Source organism: Balaenoptera borealis (genome assembly GCF_965194805.1).
Source record: "Balaenoptera borealis genome assembly, chromosome: 8".
NCBI classification, from domain to species: Eukaryota; Metazoa; Chordata; class Mammalia; order Artiodactyla; family Balaenopteridae; genus Balaenoptera; species Balaenoptera borealis.
This window is the reverse complement of record NC_138865.1, coordinates 121,268,737-121,287,834: the sequence shown is the minus strand read 5'-3', so window position 1 is coordinate 121,287,834 and position 19,098 is coordinate 121,268,737. Positions and strand designations below refer to the sequence as shown.

Genomic DNA, 19,098 nt, shown 5'->3' with positions numbered 1-19,098 from the left:
CTGCCCTGAGAGCCGGTCTGAGGCCTCCAGCCGTCGACACGCGGCGATGGGTCTGGGTGCCGGCGTGTGCCCGGCCTGCCCGGCCGTGTGCCTGGCACGGCTGTCCCTCCGACAGGCCTGTCCCTGTCTCTCCCACTAGGGGGCGGGCTGGAAGCTGAGAAGCAGACCCAGGTCTGTGTGCGCACGTGTGCGGTCCCTCGCCTGCACACGAGCGCATCACGATGACTTGACATCTCGGGGGGAAAAGCTGAGCTTTTGGAAGTGACCTCTGAGAAGCTTGGAGGCCCCCCTGCCTCTCAGCCCTCACAGCCCATGCTCTCTGTGGCGCAGCGTCCCCTAAGTGTTGACCTGGTGACAGCCGCGCATCCGTCGCCTGGCTGGGCCGCGCCCACTGGTCGGCCTGGTGCCCCAGCCCCACCAGAGTCACCCTCCCCTTGAGCCCCGTGCCGAAACGTGTTCCTGTTCTATTTTCCTGTCTTAATTTGTTTCAGCTTTACACACAGGGCTCTATGTGCTGTGTGTGAGCTTCGGGCCTCCTCTTTTTCCTAACAGGACGTTGCTAGAATCACCCGCACACCGGCTGGGGCTGGGGTCCGCTGGCAGCGCGGTTTACCGCCGCGGGCCCTGAGCTGCCGTGGGCACTCACGTGTGTGTCCTGTGCCGCCTGGCGCCGGCCTGGAATGCGGTGCTGGGCCTTCCCTGCTGACGGGTGACAGGGAGTGATCACTGCTCCACGGGTGGCCCTGTCTGCTGGTGTCATTTGCCCGTTTTCCTCTCCCGCGTGTGTGCTTTTCTGACTGATGTACAGGAGTCCTGTGTCTTCCCGACACTCGCCCTCCTTCAGCTATGCGTGTCCGGGGGTGTCAGCACCCAGCCTGTCACTATTGCCACTGTCCTTACTGTGTCTTTTAACGAAGAAGGTTTTTAATTTTGATGTAAAATCCTTTTGTTCTGCTCAAAGACACTTGATATAGTGCCTGCCCTCGTCCCTAGGAGTTTTTGTGTCGTTGAGCGGACGTACCGTGAATATCTAGCACCAGGAGCCTTTAGGGGACGTGCCGTCAGCCATAGTTCCAGCCCTGTTGGGGCAGAAAATGTAGACAGCGGGGTTCCGGTTGGTACTGAGCAGCCACTCGTGAATCTGGAGGGAAACACTATCATCCACAGAAACACATAGAAATGTGGTTCGTCATCAGTCAACGTAAAGTTTCTGGAGAAGAGGGACGAAAGCTCTCAAGGATGATGGTCGTTTTGTTGCTTAAAGATTAAACGTTTACACAGACGCCAGGCAAGGCTGTTTCTTATTTGTTCTATGTTTTTCTTCTTAGTATTTTAAAGCATTTGCAAAAGACTTTACAACTGGAGAAGATTTTAAAGGTAAGGACCTAAGTGTTCTGTTCTACTGTCCTAGATTCCTTCCCTCTTAGACAAATCTATTCAAGTGAGACTAGAACACGCCCCGGATGGGTCTGGCCCTCACCCCGACTTTGGCACGTTTACCTCGGCACCATTGGCCCTTTCTTTCCTGTAAGGGTTCAAACGGTCCTAGTTTCAGCGAGAATTCTTTCTTCTGTGCTTTGCCTTCCTTGGCAAATATGGTGGTGAAATTTATTTTCTTAAGTAAACTTTTCTGGAAAAAAGAAGAGTTTGAAAAGTGTACACATCACAAGGGCACCCCGATGAATTTTTGTCAGTGATCCCCCCCAACTCCCCCCGGGAGCCCACAGTGAGGGCAGTCTGCCTGCCTCTGAACTTGGTATAGATGGACGCGTGCCTGTGGCCTCTGTCTCCACGCCGTGTGCGTGTGTGCGCGTGTGCGTGCGTGGGGGGGCGCCCCCCCGTGGCCGTGTGTCCCTGGAGCTCACCGATTCCCACACTGGTTGCTGAGAGGCCTCCCGGCATGTGAATCCACGGCCGTGTGCGCTCGCACCGTCGGGGCCCTGGGGTGGGACGGGCGCTCGGCAGGCAGATGCGGCCGTGACGGTGGGTCCCGCCCTGCAGGGCCAGACAGAGAGCCGCAGACGGTGAGGCACACGATGATCGACTTCCTGCAGAGCCACACGGACGAAGGCAGGCCTCCCAGGTGCCCGTCTCTGAACCCCATTCGGTGCGTAGTGCTGTAGAAAAGGTGGCACGCTGCAAGCTGAGTTTAATTTCGTAAAGTAGAGACTTGCGTTAAGTGACGTGGGCACTGGTCTACGACGGCCTTGAAAGCACTAAAAGCCTCTTTTCCTCTTAAAAGGCCCAGGGACGTTCTTTCTCTCATTGACAACAGCGGTGGCCGTTACGTGGCTGTCTTATTTGAAAGCAACAGCTCCTACGTTGGACGTGAGGTACTGTCTGCGCCTCTTCCAGTGTCGGGTCTGTGATCAGATTCCTGTGTGACAGTAACTTCATCGCCTGATCTGTTGTATTCTCGGAATTGGCGTTTGTGTTATTCAGCAGACGCACTGGTTACAGAGAAGACTGTTGGGGCGAGGGTCTGCCTCCAAGGGGAGAGGAAGCAGCTCCCGAGTGCAGCCTGGTCCTCTGGGTGGGGGGCCTGGTCCCCCGGGGGGGCCAGGAGGGACTCAGGGCAGACCTGGCCCTCAGGACGCGCGTCTTCCCTGAGGGCATTCTCTCTTTCCTAGGCATTATGATCAAGATTTTTTCTTTGCTGTATTCTGAACTCGCAACTTTTTTGCCAAATCCCAGATTCTGTAAAATAGTGTTTCTATCGTGAATCTTTGCTTTATTATCACTTCACACGTGTGGGTCTGAAGCCCTTGCCTTTGGCAAAGTCTCAGTAAAATCCAGGTGCCAGAAGCCGGGCTGGAGGACAGGGATTCTTTACCCCAAGGTCTCCTAGGGATGAGAGAAGACACCTCACTCTGGAACTTAGCCCCGGGTGCCATGTTTCTCCCCCTCTGCTGGCCTCCCGCCTGTTCTTCCGAGATCAGGGCTCTGGGAAGGAAGTGTGGTGGTCCCAGTGGGGCTTTGGCTGCCGGCCGAGGCCCCTGGTTGGGACACGGCTCTGTCGCTCCTGAGAGAGAGGTGGTTCTGCCCCCAACTGTCCGGGTGGCACGCCCGGGGCTTGCTGTTCGTCTTTCACACTCTTCTAGCTCCTGAGATGCCACCCGGGGGTCCCCCTGCCACTGCCCCCCACCACTGTGCCTTCAGCCTCAGCAGCCCTGGACCGGGCAGCTCTGGAGGGAGGAACGGCCGACCGGGGGCGCTGTCAGCCTCCCAACGCAGGCCCCGAGGGTGGAGGGGAAGCTGGAGGCCGGGGCGCGGCCCCAACTCGCGTGGGGGTGACCGTCCCTGTCTAACGACGGTGGGCCTCGGAGGGTGCGTGAGGAGCACAGCATGGACCCCACTGACGGTCTGCACGGGGAGGAGGCGGTGGTCCCTGCCCGCGCGACAGTCGGGGGCCTGACGGTGCCACAGAGCAGGGATGTCGGTGGCCTGGCTGAGAGGGGGTGAGCCACGAGGCTGTAGGAGACTGCGTTCGTCAGTTCCGCTTCCGGAGGACCCTGCCGTCCGCAGCGAGGGTGACCGTACTTTCTCGTTGCCCAGGTGATCTTAGACCTGATTCCCTACGAGAACATCGAGGTGAAGAGAGCGCTGGGCTGGGATAAAGCCTTTCTGCAGAAGCTCGGTGTTTCTTCTGTCCCCTCGTGTTACTTGATTTACCCAAACGGGTCCCACGGATTAGTTACCGTGTAAGTAGAGTCTGGCTTCAGGAATGTTTGTGACGCCACCGACACCCCCAGCCCCTGGGCTCTCACCGGTGTGTGGGGCGGTGGGGGAGACCGGCCGCAGGCCCCGCACGGCGCTCACCTTGCTGACACCAGCAGCACCGTCATCAAAATGCCGCTTGCCTCTGCGCTGGGTGCCTGCACACCCGTAAGATAAGCTCGGCTGAAGAGGAAGCAAGTTGAGTCGAGGCTGGGAGAGCGTCACAGGTGGGGAGGTGAGCTGCCTGCCCGGCCCCCCAGCCTCAGGCCAGAGGCCCCAGGCCAGCCTCACCCGCGTCCCCGGAGCTCTTGGCGAGGCACCGCGTGTGGACACAGCGGCGAGAAGGCGGGCGCTTTCCTCCCTCGGGGCTCCTGTCTCAGCCTCTGGGAAGTTTAGCTGGGGCACCGAGGGCGCCGCCCCCAGGAGCCTCAAGCACGCTGTAGTTCCTTGGGTGTATTTTCTAGTCTTTAAAAAAAATGGAATTCAGGGTAAGCCAGGAGGTCTTACCTGGGGCGCCCGGCCCTGCAGCAGACCTTCCTTGAACAAACTACCATCTTGTTTCGGAGAAAACTCGTTTTACATTCAAAGTGTTATCTGTACAACCTCAACATAAAATGACGTTGATATTTTTACCAATAACTGCTGCGTTCTCCTTTGGGGAACGAAAATAAGCTCTGGACCCTTTGGGGGACCCCTGAGCTACCTGGGGAGGGCACAGTAACAGCCTCACAGCCCTCCACTCCCCACCGGTGGAGGGGCCACTCCGCAGTGCTCAGGAGCCACCGGGCTGTGAGGAGGGGCCGGGCGCTCCTTCCCCCTCCTGCCCGACTCCGGACGCCCCACGCGGAGCTGGCAGCCTGTGGGCAGAGGATGTCGAAACCACAGTTTGGATAAAGCTGATCTTGGCAGATGCTCAAACCAGCGTAGTAGTACTACGATTCAGTTTTGTTCGGTGGGGATGTTGTGTTCTCAGGTGGGGGGCCAGCTCCCCGAGGCCCAGGCTTTGCCACCATCCCGCCCCGCCCAAGATACCTGCAGTAGATGCCCAGAGGACGGCTGGGCTGGGTGGTGCACGTCACCCCGGAGTTACGGAGGGAGGGCTGCTCTGAACCTGGGGCCACAAGGCGCCTGTGGACGGGGGCCAGGCCGCCGAAGCCCGCCTCTGAGCCCACGCCCTGCCCTCCCCTTTCTCGCAGCGGGAAGCCTCTCCGATCGTTTTTCTCCTCTTATTTGAAGTCATTGCCGGATGTGAGGAAGAAATCGCTTTCATTGCCTGAAAAACCAAGCAAAGAAGACAGCTCTGAAGCCGTGGTTTGGAGGGAGTTTGACAGGTGAGCGAAGCTGCGGGAGTGTGTGCCTGGGGTCCGGGGGTCACTGCAGGGCGGCTCGTTCAGAAGCCCGCCGGCCGCCTGCCGGCGCTCGGGGATTCTCCGCGTTGTCTCCCCGGGTGGCGTCCCCCTGGGGTAGGAGCCAGCACGCGGGAACCTATGTGAAGAGAGAGGCGCCCACGCTGACCTTGTAGCGTTTCCTCCCAGGTCGAAGCTGTACGCGGCTGACCTGGAATCGGGGCTGCACCACCTCCTGAGGGTGGAGCTGGCCGCCCGCAGGTCCCTGGCCGGGGCCGAGCTGAAGACACTCAAGGACTTCGTCACCGTCCTGGCCAAGGTGCATGGGCGTCTGGCCCGGGCGGGGGACCACGGGCCAGCCCGGGCTTGGCCACGCGACCTCGCCCGTCCTCCACTCACCCAGACGCCTGCCGTGTGCCGGGGGCCTGCGGGGCACAGAGCTCCTGGCCGCGCGGAGGCGCTCGGCGGCGGGGGGCGGGGACTGCAGGGCCCTGCCTGCTGGGGGGCGGGGGGGCGAGCGGTGCCCGGGGAAGGCCTGAGGGCCAGCAGGACGAGCGGGGAGTGAGTGGGAGTGGGCGGGAGGCCTGTGCGTCGGGGAGCTGGGAGGAGAGGTGGGGAGGGCGGGCCTCCGGGCAGGGAGACGGCGGTGTCCTGTCGGGTGGCGGGTGGCGGGTGGCGGGTGGGCCCTGGGGGTGGGGCACGTGGCGGCTGCTGTGTCAGCTCACGTTTAGCGGGCAGCGGCCGGCGGGGTTACGTTCCTGCCGAGAACTCTTGGCTCCAGCACTGAACGTCCAGGCTTGTGGTCTTTTTCTGGGCCCAGAGCCCCTGCGCTGGGCGCTGGGCAGAGGTTGGAGCAGTCGGTCATCCCTCTTCCCCGGGGATGGACCTGGGCTCCTGTTCTGTTGGCCCAGCAGCCCTGGCCGTGGCCCTTCTGCTCTCTGACCTCTGAGATAGCCCAGGCCCTAGACACGCCCGGCCCGCCATTAGTCACCTTTGGTCTTGCGCTGGCTGCCGCTGCTGCCTCCGGAGAAGTCTGCTTCCAGAGGCCACCTTCATAGCACCTGTTGTTACCTGAGAGATAAGGAAGCTTAATTCCGAAAGGTTTCCCTTGCCACGCGTGTGCCGTGTGCCGTGTGCCGTGTGCCGTGTGCGTCCCTGACAAGGTGCTTCGCAGCCAGCGCTTCCGCTGGTCAGAGTTTACTCACGTTGTAAGATCTTTGAAGAAACTCAGGAGGTAGGATTTACGTTTAAGGGAATAATGAGTCACCTGATTTGTTTCAAATGAATAAACGGAAACTGTTTAGACAGTTCTCACGCTGCGCCCGCAGAGGTCAGAGCCCTCCCGCTGTCCCCGCCCCTTACGCGCGTCCCGCCTGCCCGTCCACGTCGGGCGGGGGTCTTGCTCCGCACGTGCCTCGCGGTCTTCGTCCCCGTTCCAGTCCCGTGTCGTGCTGGAGGGCTCCACACGTGGGCAGAGCCTGGGAGTCAAATCAGCATAAGTTATTCTCAATAGTTTTTCTACCCTTTACTTAAACTTTAAATGCTGGTCAGTTGGTAATGGTGCTCTGTAAGCAACGTTGGAAAAACCCAGATTTTGCAGAGTTGAAGATGCGATGTTTCTGCAGCTGGGGCACCCACATCTGTCTCAGCACCGTTGTTAGCAAGGCCTCAGCCCAGGTTTCTAAGAGCTCTTTCAGCCTTGAATGTGCACATTTCATTGGCAGCATCTAATCAAAGCTCCCCACAGAAGGACTGCAGGACCGCTGGGATCCTTGCACTCGAGGCTTCCCGGGCCGCCAGCGTGGCCTGAGTGTCGACGTGTAGTTAAACAGCGATGGCACTTGTTTGCGTGGAAGCCTCAGGGGTGTGCATACCTTTTCCAAATAGTCTGACAGTCAGAGATGGCAGAGGGGGAGGCGAGGGTGTGTAAGGACAGCGGGCGGGATTAGCATGCATTACCGTGAGGAGCATGGAATGAGTAGGCAGTGATTTCAGAAAGGCCCACAAGCCCTTGACAACGTGATAAATAAGGCCCCCAGCGGCCGTGTGGTCGGCGTCGTAAAGTGGCCGCCGGGCGTGAGGACGAGCGGCTGTGTCCCGGGTGCTGGGCGGCTGTGGAGCTGCAGGAATGGGGCCCAGTGCGGGTTTCCCCCTCGTCTGTGTTCTGGGGAAACTAGTTCCTCCAGAAACCCCCCACCCCTGTTCTCCGGTCAGAGCCTGGGTGGATTGGAGACACTTCCTCCCTCCAGCTGGTGGGTCCAGGTCAGGGCAGGCCTGGTCTCCGCCCCTGGGAGGCCACGCCGTGGAGGGCGCTTCCCGACCGGTCCCTGAGTGTGGTCTTCCCTGCTCAGCTGTTCCCCGGGCGGCCGCCGGTCAGGAAGCTGCTGGAGACACTGCAGGAGTGGCTGGCCAGCCTGCCCCTGGACAGGATCCCCTACGACGCCGTCCTCGACCTGGTCAACAACAAGATGCGGGTGAGGCAGCCCCTTCGAGGAGCTTGGGGGACCCCGCACCTGCCCTCGGCCGATGCGCCGCCAGTCTCCCTCCCCGGTTCTGCCGCCCGGTTTCCACAGCAACCTCCAGCTACCTCTGCCTGGGTCTGGGACAGACGGCCGACCGAGACGACGGGGGTTTTGTCAGGCAGTGTATCATTAGGGTTTGTTTTCTGTTTTAATTTTTAGTAAACTCATCTAGATTTCACACCTAAAACAGTAGTGAATAAAGGCGATGGGTCGAGCTGCCGTGCAGGCCGGGCGTGCGGCCAGGGTCTTGGGCCGGCGTCTGCGGCCACAGGCTCCACGGCGTAGGCTCCCTGGGGTCTGATTCCAGCAGCCCTGTGGGTGCCGGTTTCTAGCCTTGGCCTCTGCTCCACGGGACCTGAGCCGTGTGACGGGGAAGGCGGCCGAGAGCAGGGGCTCAGACCCGCAGGGGCCGGGCCTGTGCAGTCGCCCGTGGGGACCGAGGGGCCGGGGTGCCCGCAGAGTGCAGTTCGCAGCCCCTCGGCCTTCGGCTCGCTGCGTGTGAAGTGAAGATCCTGTTCATTCAGGAGGAGGATTGCCTGACAATTGAATGTTTTTGTTATTAGTCTTCTCCTATAAATCTCCTGGTAACTAATTCTGATTTTAAAAAAAGATGGGTGTCTTTCATGCTTCCTAGTGCTGCTTTGTCAGGGTACAGGTGAACTCTTCCCTTCTCCCCAAAGACTGGAAAAGAACGGGCCACGGTTCCATATTTTGAGAACTCCTTTAGTAAAAGAGACACTTTTTTTTCTTCTCATTTATTCGTTATTGGATTTAAATTTACACATGGTGAGATGTACAGTTGAAGTTTTGAGAGACGTGCTTCCTGTGTAACCCACTGCCCAATCAAGACTGAGGACATTCACCAACTTTTTTTTTTTTTTTGGCTGTGGTGGGTCTTCATTGCAGCACGTGGCTTTCTCCAGTTGCCGCTACTGGGCTCTAGGTGCACGGGCTTCAGTAGTTGTGGCTCACGGGCTCTAGAGCGCAGGCTCAGTAGTTGTAGCTCACGGGCTTAGTTGCTCTGCGGCATGTGGGATCTTCCCCGACCAGGGCTTGAACCTGTGTCCCCTGCTTTGGCAGGCGGATTCCTAACCACTGCGCCACCAGGGAAGTCTGCCACCAACTGTTTTTAATTTTAACAATTCAATTATCTCTTATTTTTTTTCTAACCCCCCCCCCCCCAGATTTCTGGAATATTCCTTACTAATCACATAAAGTGGGTTGGATGTCAAGGAAGCCGACCAGAGCTGAGGGGCTACACGTGCTCTCTGTGGCAGTTGTTCCACACTTTGACTGTTCGAGCTGGGACCCATCCAGAAGCGCTGGACGGCACAGGTGAGCTGTCTCCACCTGGGCCACCCGACACAGGTGCTGCGCTTCTGCCTGCCGGAGCCGTCCCAAGCTCATGCAGAGGGTAACGCGCCTTCAGGGTGCCCGGGGTCCACGCTAAGGAGGGTGGAGGTGAGCACCTTTTCTGGAGGTCTGCTCAGCCCCTGTGCCGGCTCGGGATGCCGGGGCCCAAGTCCCCACCCTCTTCCCTCACGACCAGTGCCTGGCTGACCCTTGGGGCATGAGTCATGGGCGGGGTGAGGGAGCGCTGGCCAGGAACGCCTCTCGGTGTCAGCGCCTCTTTCTTTGCTTTAAAGAACAGGAGAGTAAATGAAACACATTTGGAGAAGCGCATGGTTACCTGTTGTTTCCAACAAGTCACCTGGAGCAGCGCACACTCCTTATCTCACGGCGTCTGTGGGGCGGGCGCTCAGGTGTGGCCTGACCAGGGCCTTCGGCTTCAGGTCTCCCAGACCCTGGGCGCAGAGTGCTGGCCCGGGACGGTGGGGAAGAGACGCCCTCCCCACGCTTGCGCCCCACATGGGGGGCTATCCTTCCTCACCGTGTGGCCTCCCCATAGGCAGCCGGCTTCATCGGGGCCCTCGGTGGTGTGAAGTCCGTCACCTCTGCCATGTTCGTTCGTTAGAAGTGAGCCACTAAGCCCACGAGGGGAGGGATGACACAGACGTGGCTGCAGGAGGTGGGACCACGTTTATATCCCACACAAAGCGCTAAAAAACGTGTTGGATTTTTGGATCCTCTCTGGACTGTGTTGTGTGTATGCCTGTCAGTTTAAGCAGGCCCCTGGCAGCCATGGGAATATCTGCTTTTAGTTTTTTATTTTATTTTATTTTATTATTTATTTATTTATTTATTGGCTGCGTTGGGTTTTCGTTGCTGCATGCGGGCTTTCTCTAGTTGCGGCGAGCGGGGGCTACTCTTCGTTGCAGTGCGTGGGCTTCTCATTGCGGTGGCTTCTCTTGTTGCAGAGCACGGGCTCTAGGTGCACGGGCTTCAGTAGTTGTGGCACGCGAGCTCCGTAGTTGTGGCTCGCGGGCTCTAGAGCTCAGGCTCAGTAGTTGTGGCGCACGGGCTTAGTTGCTCCGCGGCATGTGGGATCTTCCCAGACCAGGACTCGAACCCGTGTCCCCTGCATCGGCAGGCGGATTCTTAACCACTGCGCCACCAGGGAAGTCCTAGTTTCGTTTTTTTAATCATTCAGGTTCACTGACGTCTGTGTTAAGTCAAAGTGAAGTCTCGGGACCCACACCATCCAATGTTCTTTCCAGTAAAATTGTAAAATTCTTTTAAGAGTTACCTTTTGCTGTGTAACAAACGAACCCCAGACGCCGTGGCTTAAACAACCACCAGGTTTTTGCTCATGGCTCTGGGGCTCGGCTCTTTGGACGGGCTCAGCTGCGGCCTCGCTCAGCTGGCGGCAGCTGACTGGTCTCGACTCAGAAGGTCGGGCTCCCGGGCGGCACCAGCTCCCCACGGGGCATCGCCACATCCGGGAGGGGCCTTGGGGTCTGGGCATCACTTCCGCCACAGCCTGTTGCTCAGACAGGTCTCATCCAGCCCAGGTTCATGGTGGGGAGATAGAGGCCACCTGTCGGGGAGAAGCAGCAGAGGGGCATGTGGCATCTTCAGACATCTCTACCACCCCCGGCTCTGCTCCAGGTGACGTTAGATTTCTACTCCTCTGGCATCTAGTGGGAGAGGTGGGCTTTCAATCGAAAATTCTCTTAAGAATCACACAGAAGAACACGTAGGGTGTGTTCAGGAGAAAGTGCGGGAGCCCTACAGCAAGTGAGATCAGAGCCTCAGCGCTGCCTGGCGGGACGCCGGCCGCGGCGTGGGAGCCCACGTCTGAGACGTGAGCCTCAGTTGTGGGGAAAGTTCTGCTGAGAACAGGGAGACAGGTTGAAGGCGGTGGGGACAGCAGGGAGGAGGTCATCACCGGGACGCTCTATAAAATCCTGCAGAACCGATGCCGGCAGAGTGAGGGCAGCAGGATGACAGAGCATACAAAGAGATCTTGAGCGTTCTTTCTCTTCGTCGCGTGAATTGCAGCAATATCCGAGGGGCCTGTGTCACGCCGAAGGAATTGGGTCAGACCGAGACCCGGATTATGTCTTGGAAGGTCTTTCCTCTCCTTACTGCATGCTTAAACCCCATCGACTAAAAGCCTGCCGCGGCCTCTAATCCCCCACAGGTAGGGGTTTATGGTTCTTGCCCACTTTAAAGATTAGGGTGGCCCGAGTATGCAGCGGTTCGGTGGGGGACACGGGAAGGAGGATTACCCCGCCGGGCGCGGCAGATGTCAGCCAGAGGCCCGCGGCTGGGAGAGTAGCACCGGCCGACAGGGAGGGCTCCGTGTGTGCACGTGGCCTCAGGGCTGGGTGCCCCCCCCCCCGGCCGCCCTGGGAAACACTGGGAACCAGGGGCAGGTGGCGGGGTGCGGCTTCGGGCCTCCTCTGAGTGACACGAGCAGGCCTGCTGAGGCTGACGGCCCACGAGGGCTCTCCGGGTGGGGCCAGCTTCCCAGGCCGTGGGGATGAGCGTCAGGACCGCACCGGCCACAGAGAGAGGTCGCTCGTGAGGGCCTGCTGTTAAGACGGACTCAGTCTCCAAAACCATGTCTTTTTTTTTCCCAATTATTTTGCTGGATTTCTTTTAATGCTGACATGTAATCTGTTGTAATCTCACAGTCTCTTATTCGTACGCCCAATCCCCCGTATTAGTTGTCTGGACAGGACTCTGGTCCAGCCCTGTGCTGCTGCCCCTCTGCCGTCCTCAGGGGTCCTCCTTTCAGCGCACTGCAGGCTGCGTTATCCTGCTCTTGGGGGGATTGCTTTCTTCAGACGTCGTGCCCCTCACTCCTAGGGCCTTTACTCGGCACCCACGTCCTCCTGTTAGGGTCTGTGTTTACACCCGGTGGTGAAAACCGTCTGTGTGGCTGGTAGATGCTGGAGGGTTTCCTCACACGGAGAGGCTCGGCCTCTTTGAAAGAGTGCAGACCTTCACCAGCCTGCCACCCTGTCGCTCCCAGAGGGAGCCCCAGCAGCCGACCAGCCCGTGACCGTCGCTGCCCCTTTCGTGGAAGATCCGCCACAGGGCGGGGCTGGCAGCAAGCCCGGAGGCTCTTCCTAAGGCCTGCTTCATATTCGGGCTTGTGTTTCGCAAGGATTTCAAAGCAAAACAACTGCAAATTTCGAATGAGTGGCTGCCACGGCCCCGGCACAAGCCTCTGGGGTTGCTTGTAGGGCAGGAAAAGTTGCACATGGGACTCAGGCCTGGGGCAAGCCCGGACCTCTGGGCGTGGGGCTAGGGGCTCCTGGCAGACCTAATAGCTCCAGGCCTCTGGCTCGTTCTCCTGAGGGCCAGCGCACGTCCTGGAGTGGCTCCGGCAGCTGGACACAGGCGGCCGTCTGCTCTTGGGGTGCGCGCGTCTGGCGCAGTGTCGAGGCAGCAAGCAGCCATCTTGCGGTCGCGATGGGCGTCTGGGAAGGAGCTGGTTTCTTCCCGTGTCCATGCGAGGACCCAGGGGGCTGGCCCATGGCCCGTGTCAGGCACTCAGCTCGTCCCTGGCCCCCCCGATGCCACCCCAGGCCCTGCGGTTCTAGTGGAAATAGTCCGACACGCTTTGGTCCCTCCGCAGGTTTTGAAGACGACCCCCAGGCGGTGCTGCAGACCATCAGGAGGTACGTTCACGTCTTCTTTGGGTGTAAGGAATGCGGTGAGCATTTTGAGGAAATGGCTAAAGAATCGATGGATTCTGTGAAAACCCCGGACCAGGCAATTCTCTGGCTTTGGAAGAAGCATAACGTGGTCAACAGCCGCTTGGCAGGTGAGCAGAAGCCAGTCCGCGTGGCCCGTGCCTGGGCGCGAAGCCCGAGCTGTGGGCGGCGGGGACGGCACCTGAGCTTTGCCGCCACTCTGCCTGCCCGCCTTGTGCCAGCCTGCCTGCCCGCGGGGCTCATGGCCGGGTCGTCTGCCCTGACCAGATGTCAGTTTCCTGGTGACATTGGCCAGGGAGCTGCCAGAGACAACAGCCATTCCCAGCTGCCAGTCCCTGGCTTTCCAGATTGTTCTCTCACTGCAGGGCTCCTGGGCTGCATGGAAATGGAGGCGGCTTTCCCGCTCGGTAGCCCGCTAGGCCCCTGAGTAAACTCGACAGGGGAAGACTTGGAATATAATTAATTTTCAGTAAGGAGAACTTTAGCGTCGTTAAAACCTGCTCTCAGACCGTAGACCAAGCTCCTCAGGGTGGTTTTGTTTAAAAAACTAGGGCGCATGTATTTTCTCAGAGTTAAGTAGTTCAAACTGTTCCTAAATCAATGGTAGATTAAAATTAGGCTTAAAAATAATCCACTGAGAAATAAATCTTAATAGAGATGAATAGAAAATGCCACTAAACTATTGGTTTTTATTTAATCCACTGTATTATAAAAACATCTTACAGCTAAAGCACTAAAGAGAATTGGTTTTTCTTTGGACTCGGAGCTGACCGCTGCGGCTCCAGTCACATGGCCGCGGCCCCTCGTGTTGGCCGGGTTTGTCCTTCCCCTACGGCTGCAGGTGAAGGCACTTCCGCTGTGGCGCTGGTACAGACGGCTCCACGTCCAGGGTGCCAGCCCGCCCGCCCTCTCAGGGGCCGCGTGGTGACCCCGTCCCGGCAGCGCTCAGCCCCAGAGCAGCTGGCGAGGCTCCGGCCAGGCTGCCGTGTCCGGGCGCCGCCTTGTGCCCCATGAGATGCAGCGCCAGAAAGGCGCGTGTGGTCGTGTGGCTCCTTAGACCCCGCGTGTCCCCCCCAGCGCCCTCGGTCCCGCCTCCGGCCTCTGGGTTGAGGTCCGTGCAGTGCTGCGCTGGACACACTCTGGCATCTCCTCCCACCTTGGGCTGTGAATCCAAACCCCCCCCCGCTGGACACAGATCCCAAGGGGCGCGCCCAGGCCCTGAGTGGTGTGCGTTGCCCTCCAGCTTCTGCCCAGCGCGGCCTTTCGTGAGCAGGGTGAGCGGGCCGGAGCGGGGCACCTCCGCCGAGTCCGGAGGCCCGCAGACTGGCTGACTCCCTTCACGTGTGCTTCCGGAAGCACTCTGAGGCGGCGAGGTGGCCCCAAGTCAGGTCGGCGAGTTCCAGACGCCCGGGGAGCCACGGGCCACGCTTGCTGTCAGCGGGGCCTGCGGGAGCCGGGGGTCCGGGGCTGTCACCACGTCGCAAGTGGATGAGAGACAGGAGTTTGGAAGTGCAGCTGCGAGTGCGGGGGCTTCATGGCTCTGCCTCGAGGTCTTGCCCCCCGACCCCCCGTCGTTGGCTGACAGCCCAGGCAGCGCTCTGCCCGCGGGTGTTGAACGAGGGAGGGAGGGAGCGAGCGGGAGGGAGGGAGGGAGGGCGGGCGTGGGACAGGGTCCCCTCTGCCCGTCCGCATGCTGAGGGAGCAGCTGAAGGGAGGACAGTGGAGGTGCCCCCACCTCGAGCAGGGCTGCGAGGTCAAGGGTGTGGAGCTGGGAACTTGCCCGGCCCGTGTGGGTGTTTGGGGCAGGGTTTGGCCAGGTGAGTGGTGGTGCCTGAGTGTGGACGGGAATCCGCCAGAGGGCGTGAGGGGGGACGCGGCGGTGCCGTGCGGGCAGCCGTGCAGGGAGGGCGGGTGGGAGGGGAGCGTCGTCTGGACCCCACTGGACGGTCGCAGTGGAGGCGGTGGAGGGAGAGGGCGGTAGTGGGCAGGCAGGAGGCACGGGGGCCCGCGACGCTGGGGTGGGCGGTCAGGTGGCCACAAGGCCTCTTCACGGTGGCCCTTCCTCCTCCTCACAGGCCATCCGAGTGAGGACCCCAAGTTCCCCAAGGTTCCGTGGCCCACTCCGGACCTCTGCCCGGCCTGCCACGAGGAGATCAAGGGCCTGAGCAGCTGGAACGAAGGCCAGGTGCTGCTGTTCTTGAAGCGGCACTACGGCAGCGACAACCTCGAGGACACGCACTCCTCGGACTTGGGAGACACCGGTGAAGGCGGCCCGGCCACGGGCGAGGAGCGGGCGGGGGGCCGCGCTTCCCCAGAGCAGCCGCCCGCAGGCCGAGGTGCCGAGAGCCTCCGTCCCCCCGGCGTGCTGCCCCCCAGGCCTCGCCTGTCAGAGAGGTCGCACCAGGGGCTGGACGTGAAGCTCGAGAGTCTGAGTGGGGCCGAGGGCCGCCGGGGGGCGGGGGCGGGGGCGGCCTTCCTGGGGACGGGCTTCTCCAGCCTGGACATGAGCCTCTGCGTCGTGCTCTACGTGGCCTCGTCCTTGTTCCTGATGGTGATGTGCTTCTTCTTCCGGGTGCGGTCCAAGCGGTGGAAGGTCAGGCATCACCACCCGTCCGTGTAGGATGCGGCGAGACCGTGGAACCGCCTTCAGAAAGCCTGCAGCTTTAATCTTCAGATCAGGGATTCGGTCAACGCGTCAGACCCGGCGTCGCCTCGATGGCGCCTTCCGCTCCCCCACGTGCTCTCCCTGCAGGGGACGCACCCGGCACGTGGCGAGACTGCATTCCTGGGACCCTCAGGTGGCACCTTTCACAGATCCTAGAGCAGAAAGCCTTGTCTGCTTTTACTCTTCCAGGTCTGAAAACAGAAGTGGGGAGGCCAGGCCCCACGAGCAGAGCTTTCCCACCCGCTTTCACCTCGAGTTGCTAGACTGCAAGGCCTCGCTCTGGGATCTGGAGAAAACTCACGCCCTTCCCTCCCCTGCTGGGGCCTCTGGACGCCTCCCCTTCCCGCTGCTCCTGGAAGCCAGTGTTCTCAGTGATTCACTCGTGCTTGTGCTTTTCAGCTGCTTGGTTGTTTCTCCTTGAAGCCAGAGAACATCTCCAGGGTGCCAAGGCAGCTCAGGATTGGGGTAGGGAAGCCCCCTTAGTCAGTCATCCCAGGCTCTGCAGACGTGGAGATGAGAGTGTGGAGGGGAAGGGGGGCCGGCGGGTTTGTGGGGCAGGGTGGTGCCCTTCTAGTCTTCAGGGGCATTGTCTGTGCTTGTTGATCTGGTGACCAGAGGCTGTAAGCGAATCCCAGGCTGCGTCCACTGTGGGAGGGGAGGGCCTTTGGGGAGGGGGCTGCCCTTCGGGATCTCTGGAGGCGCCCTCGGTCCTGTGTCGTCATCCTCTGGCACCTGCAAGTCCCCGTGAGAACCTAGGGCTCAGTGTGAGGGAGCCGGTGGCGCCCGGGGCAGACTGTGGTCTCGGCCAAACTTCATTGGCCTGAAGCTGTTTCACCACGGGTCCTGGTGCAGGGCCCCAGTGCCCCAGTGCCCCAGGCTTCAATGATTAATTTTCTAACATTGAATGGTTTTTACACATTATTTGTAAAACCCAAAACATTTAGAAGTAAATTTGCCTCTGAAAATGTAAGCAAAGAAACAACAAACTATGGCAGGGAACATTTCCTTTGAGATCCTTTGTGGCTTTGTTGGTTTGTCTCACAGGCTCAGATGTATCCATGCGCATGCGTGTGTGTGTGTGTGTGTGTGTGTGTGTCTGTGTGTGACTGTGATGGTTGTAACAGTGCTTCCCACTCTGCCTGTTCCACACTCCAGTTGTGTGTTTACTAAGTACCATTGACCATGTGGCCATGTAATGCTGATGTGACGGTTGCAGCTTAGGGAGAATAGGCGGCTGATTCCTTGAACAACTCTCATTAGCTTCGTGGTCACCTTCAGTGGGAGGCGTGGTCTGGAGGCCTCTGGGCAGGAACCAGCTCCTGAGCCGCCCCTTCCTCTTCACTTCTGTGCCGTGAGAGGTTTCTTCTTGTTTGACACTTTTTTAACCCCTGGAAGCCTTTGTGTTTTAAAAGCCAGGAGCTTGTCTTCATGGCTAAGTTGTGTGCCTGGGTTACTGAAGACACCTGTTGTTTCTTTTCAACTTGAAAACCGGGCAGATTTACCGAGAACCCAAAGGGAAATACTTAGAACCGTTAATTAAACTGCCTTTTGGTTTGTATTGAATGTCTTTTTCTCCCCTAAAGGAAGTTTCTTTCGACAGTGGGAACTGGGTGATTTTGCAAGTGTACCATCTTGTGTACTTTACAGAACCTAGTTGAAGGGCGATGCTGGCTTCCGCAGTTTATAATAATACTGCAGCTTGAGGGGCAGTAGGGCAGGGAGAGGACGTGCCGAGGTGGCCCACGGCGCTGCGTCCCGTCGCTGCTCAGAACTGGACGCTCCCTCTAGGCAAGGGTTAAGTTCTGTTTTCTAAAGTTGTAAGTATTGAGACTAATGAATATAATAGTTCGGTAATTTAAATGTATATTTATTTTTAATGGAAGGATTTTGATTAAAAAGAAGCTAATGGACATGGAAGTGTCGGTGAAATTTCTTACCTGCAAGGAAAATGAACATTTTGTATTTAAGTAAACTATAATGTGCACATTTTAAGAAAAAAGAAATCCGATGTTTGAAAAAATTGTAATTCTTTTGAAGTGAGAACTAGCTCTGTAAGGGATGCGGTGTCGGGCGGGAGTGCCAGACGAAGCCTCATCTCCCTTCTCGGGTGTATGGACAGGACGTCTGAAATCCCAGAATTTCTTGTATTGAACCAGAGGCTTTTTGGAAGATGGCCCAAGGGTCAGGGGGAAGGTGAAAGATGGGAAATCGATGATAAATGATAGATGGTCTTCTTGGAGCCGAGCTGGACGGAGTGGGCTCAGGACAGCACCCTTCCTCCCACGGGGTGGTGACTGCGCTGGGTGTAAATCCTGCTCACAAGGCACCAGAGAGGCCCGCCCAGGTGAGGGAGCTGCCAGACCTCGGCTTTCCCTGGGCACCACTCTCCTGGGCCACCCCGCTCCCGCCAGGCCTGAACGCCCAGCATCGCAGTCGGCCACCAGGTGTGCCTCATGCCCACGGCTTTGCCCCAACACCGGTATGCTGCCTCCGGTTCTGAACTATGTTTTAAGTGATTTTTATTTATTTATTTATTTTTGGCTGCGTTGGGTCTTCGTTGCTGTGCGCGGGCTTTCTCTAGTTGTGGCGAGCGGGGGCTACTCTTCGTTGCGGTGCGCAGGCTTCTCACTGCAGTGGCTTCTCGTTGCGGAGCACGGGCTCTAGACGCGCGGGCTTCAGTAGTTGTGGCTTGAGGGCTCCGGAGCACAGGCTCAGTAGTTGTGGCGCACGGGCTCAGTAATTGTGGCTCGTGGGCTCCAGAGCACAGACTCAGTAGTTGTGGCACACGGGCTTAGTTGCTCCGCGGCATGTGGGATCTTCTTGGACCAGGGCTCAAACCCATGTCCCCTGCATTGGCAGGCGGATTCTTAACCATTGCGCCACCAGGGAAGTCCCTGTGAACTATTTTGATTTCTTCTCCCGCCTCCCCCCACCTTGTTTTGGGGTGGGGAGGCCTCCAGTGGTCGAGTGTGGCTTCAGGGGAGTTCTCTTGGCTGCAGTTTCTGTGAATTCACCTTCCCAGCCGGGCTGTGCCCCCGTCCGGAGAGGGCACAGGCAGCCCCTGGCACTGAGTGACCGGAGGGCACCCTGCCCTGGCCCCCAGCCCGGTCTGTGTGGTGCCGGTGTAGGCTTACCAGCCGGTAACCCCTGTCACCCAGGGCCTTGGCGCTCACGGCCCTTGGATCCTTCTGTCTGAGTAGTTTCTGTTGGGGGCACCCCAGCTGCCCTTCCTCCCGGCTGCCCTGGGGGAGTGGGAGGGGGCTGTGGCCTGAGACCTGGGGGCATTGCGTGTTGGGGAGGTCGGGCGTGCAGAAAGTTCCTCACGCCTAAAGCGACCATTGAACGGGGCAGCACCTGGAGCTAGAGCCTCAGTAGGAGCCTGTCTGGAGGCCGATGGGGCTGGAGAGCCCGCCGCCTGGACGCTGCCTTCCAGGAGGCCGGGAGCAGGAAAGAGCAGGAACGGCAGGGTGGAGCACCCGCTTGGGGCGAATCCCCAGCCTTAGGGCAGGCCTGGAGCTCAGGGCGGAGCCGGCTGATGCTGCCGCCCAGGCCTGGCGGCGGGGGGTGGGGCGGGCCGAGGGACCGGGGACCTGGGAAGGTGGGGCGGCGGGCGGGGTCGGGGGAGGTGGGCGGCCGCGCGCCTCCTTCAGCACCGCGGACAGCGCCCGGCCCAGAGGCTCCCGCGTCTGGCCACGCTGCGCGCACAGGGACGCGGGGAGGGCCGAACCCTCCCGGGGGGCGTGGGTCACAGAGGAGGAGGAAGGAGCGCTGCCCGCACC

General features: G+C 59.5%; 1 protein-coding gene across 1 annotated transcript in view; it reads left to right on the top strand.

Annotated features, from left to right (window-relative positions):
• Window positions 1–17,229, top strand: part of QSOX2 (quiescin sulfhydryl oxidase 2) — a 29,025-nt gene extending 11,796 nt beyond the window's left edge. The window contains exons 3-12 of the mRNA XM_082401842.1: window positions 1,329–1,377; window positions 2,002–2,107; window positions 2,243–2,333; window positions 3,556–3,701; window positions 4,914–5,048; window positions 5,253–5,382; window positions 7,415–7,537; window positions 8,770–8,920; window positions 12,576–12,764; window positions 14,730–17,229. Coding sequence (XP_082257968.1) covers window positions 1,329–1,377; window positions 2,002–2,107; window positions 2,243–2,333; window positions 3,556–3,701; window positions 4,914–5,048; window positions 5,253–5,382; window positions 7,415–7,537; window positions 8,770–8,920; window positions 12,576–12,764; window positions 14,730–15,274 — 1,665 coding nt within the window. The 3' untranslated portion in view covers window positions 15,275–17,229. The remainder of the gene's footprint in view (window positions 1–1,328; window positions 1,378–2,001; window positions 2,108–2,242; window positions 2,334–3,555; window positions 3,702–4,913; window positions 5,049–5,252; window positions 5,383–7,414; window positions 7,538–8,769; window positions 8,921–12,575; window positions 12,765–14,729) is intronic.
• The last annotated feature ends 1,869 nt before the right edge of the window (window positions 17,230–19,098 follow it).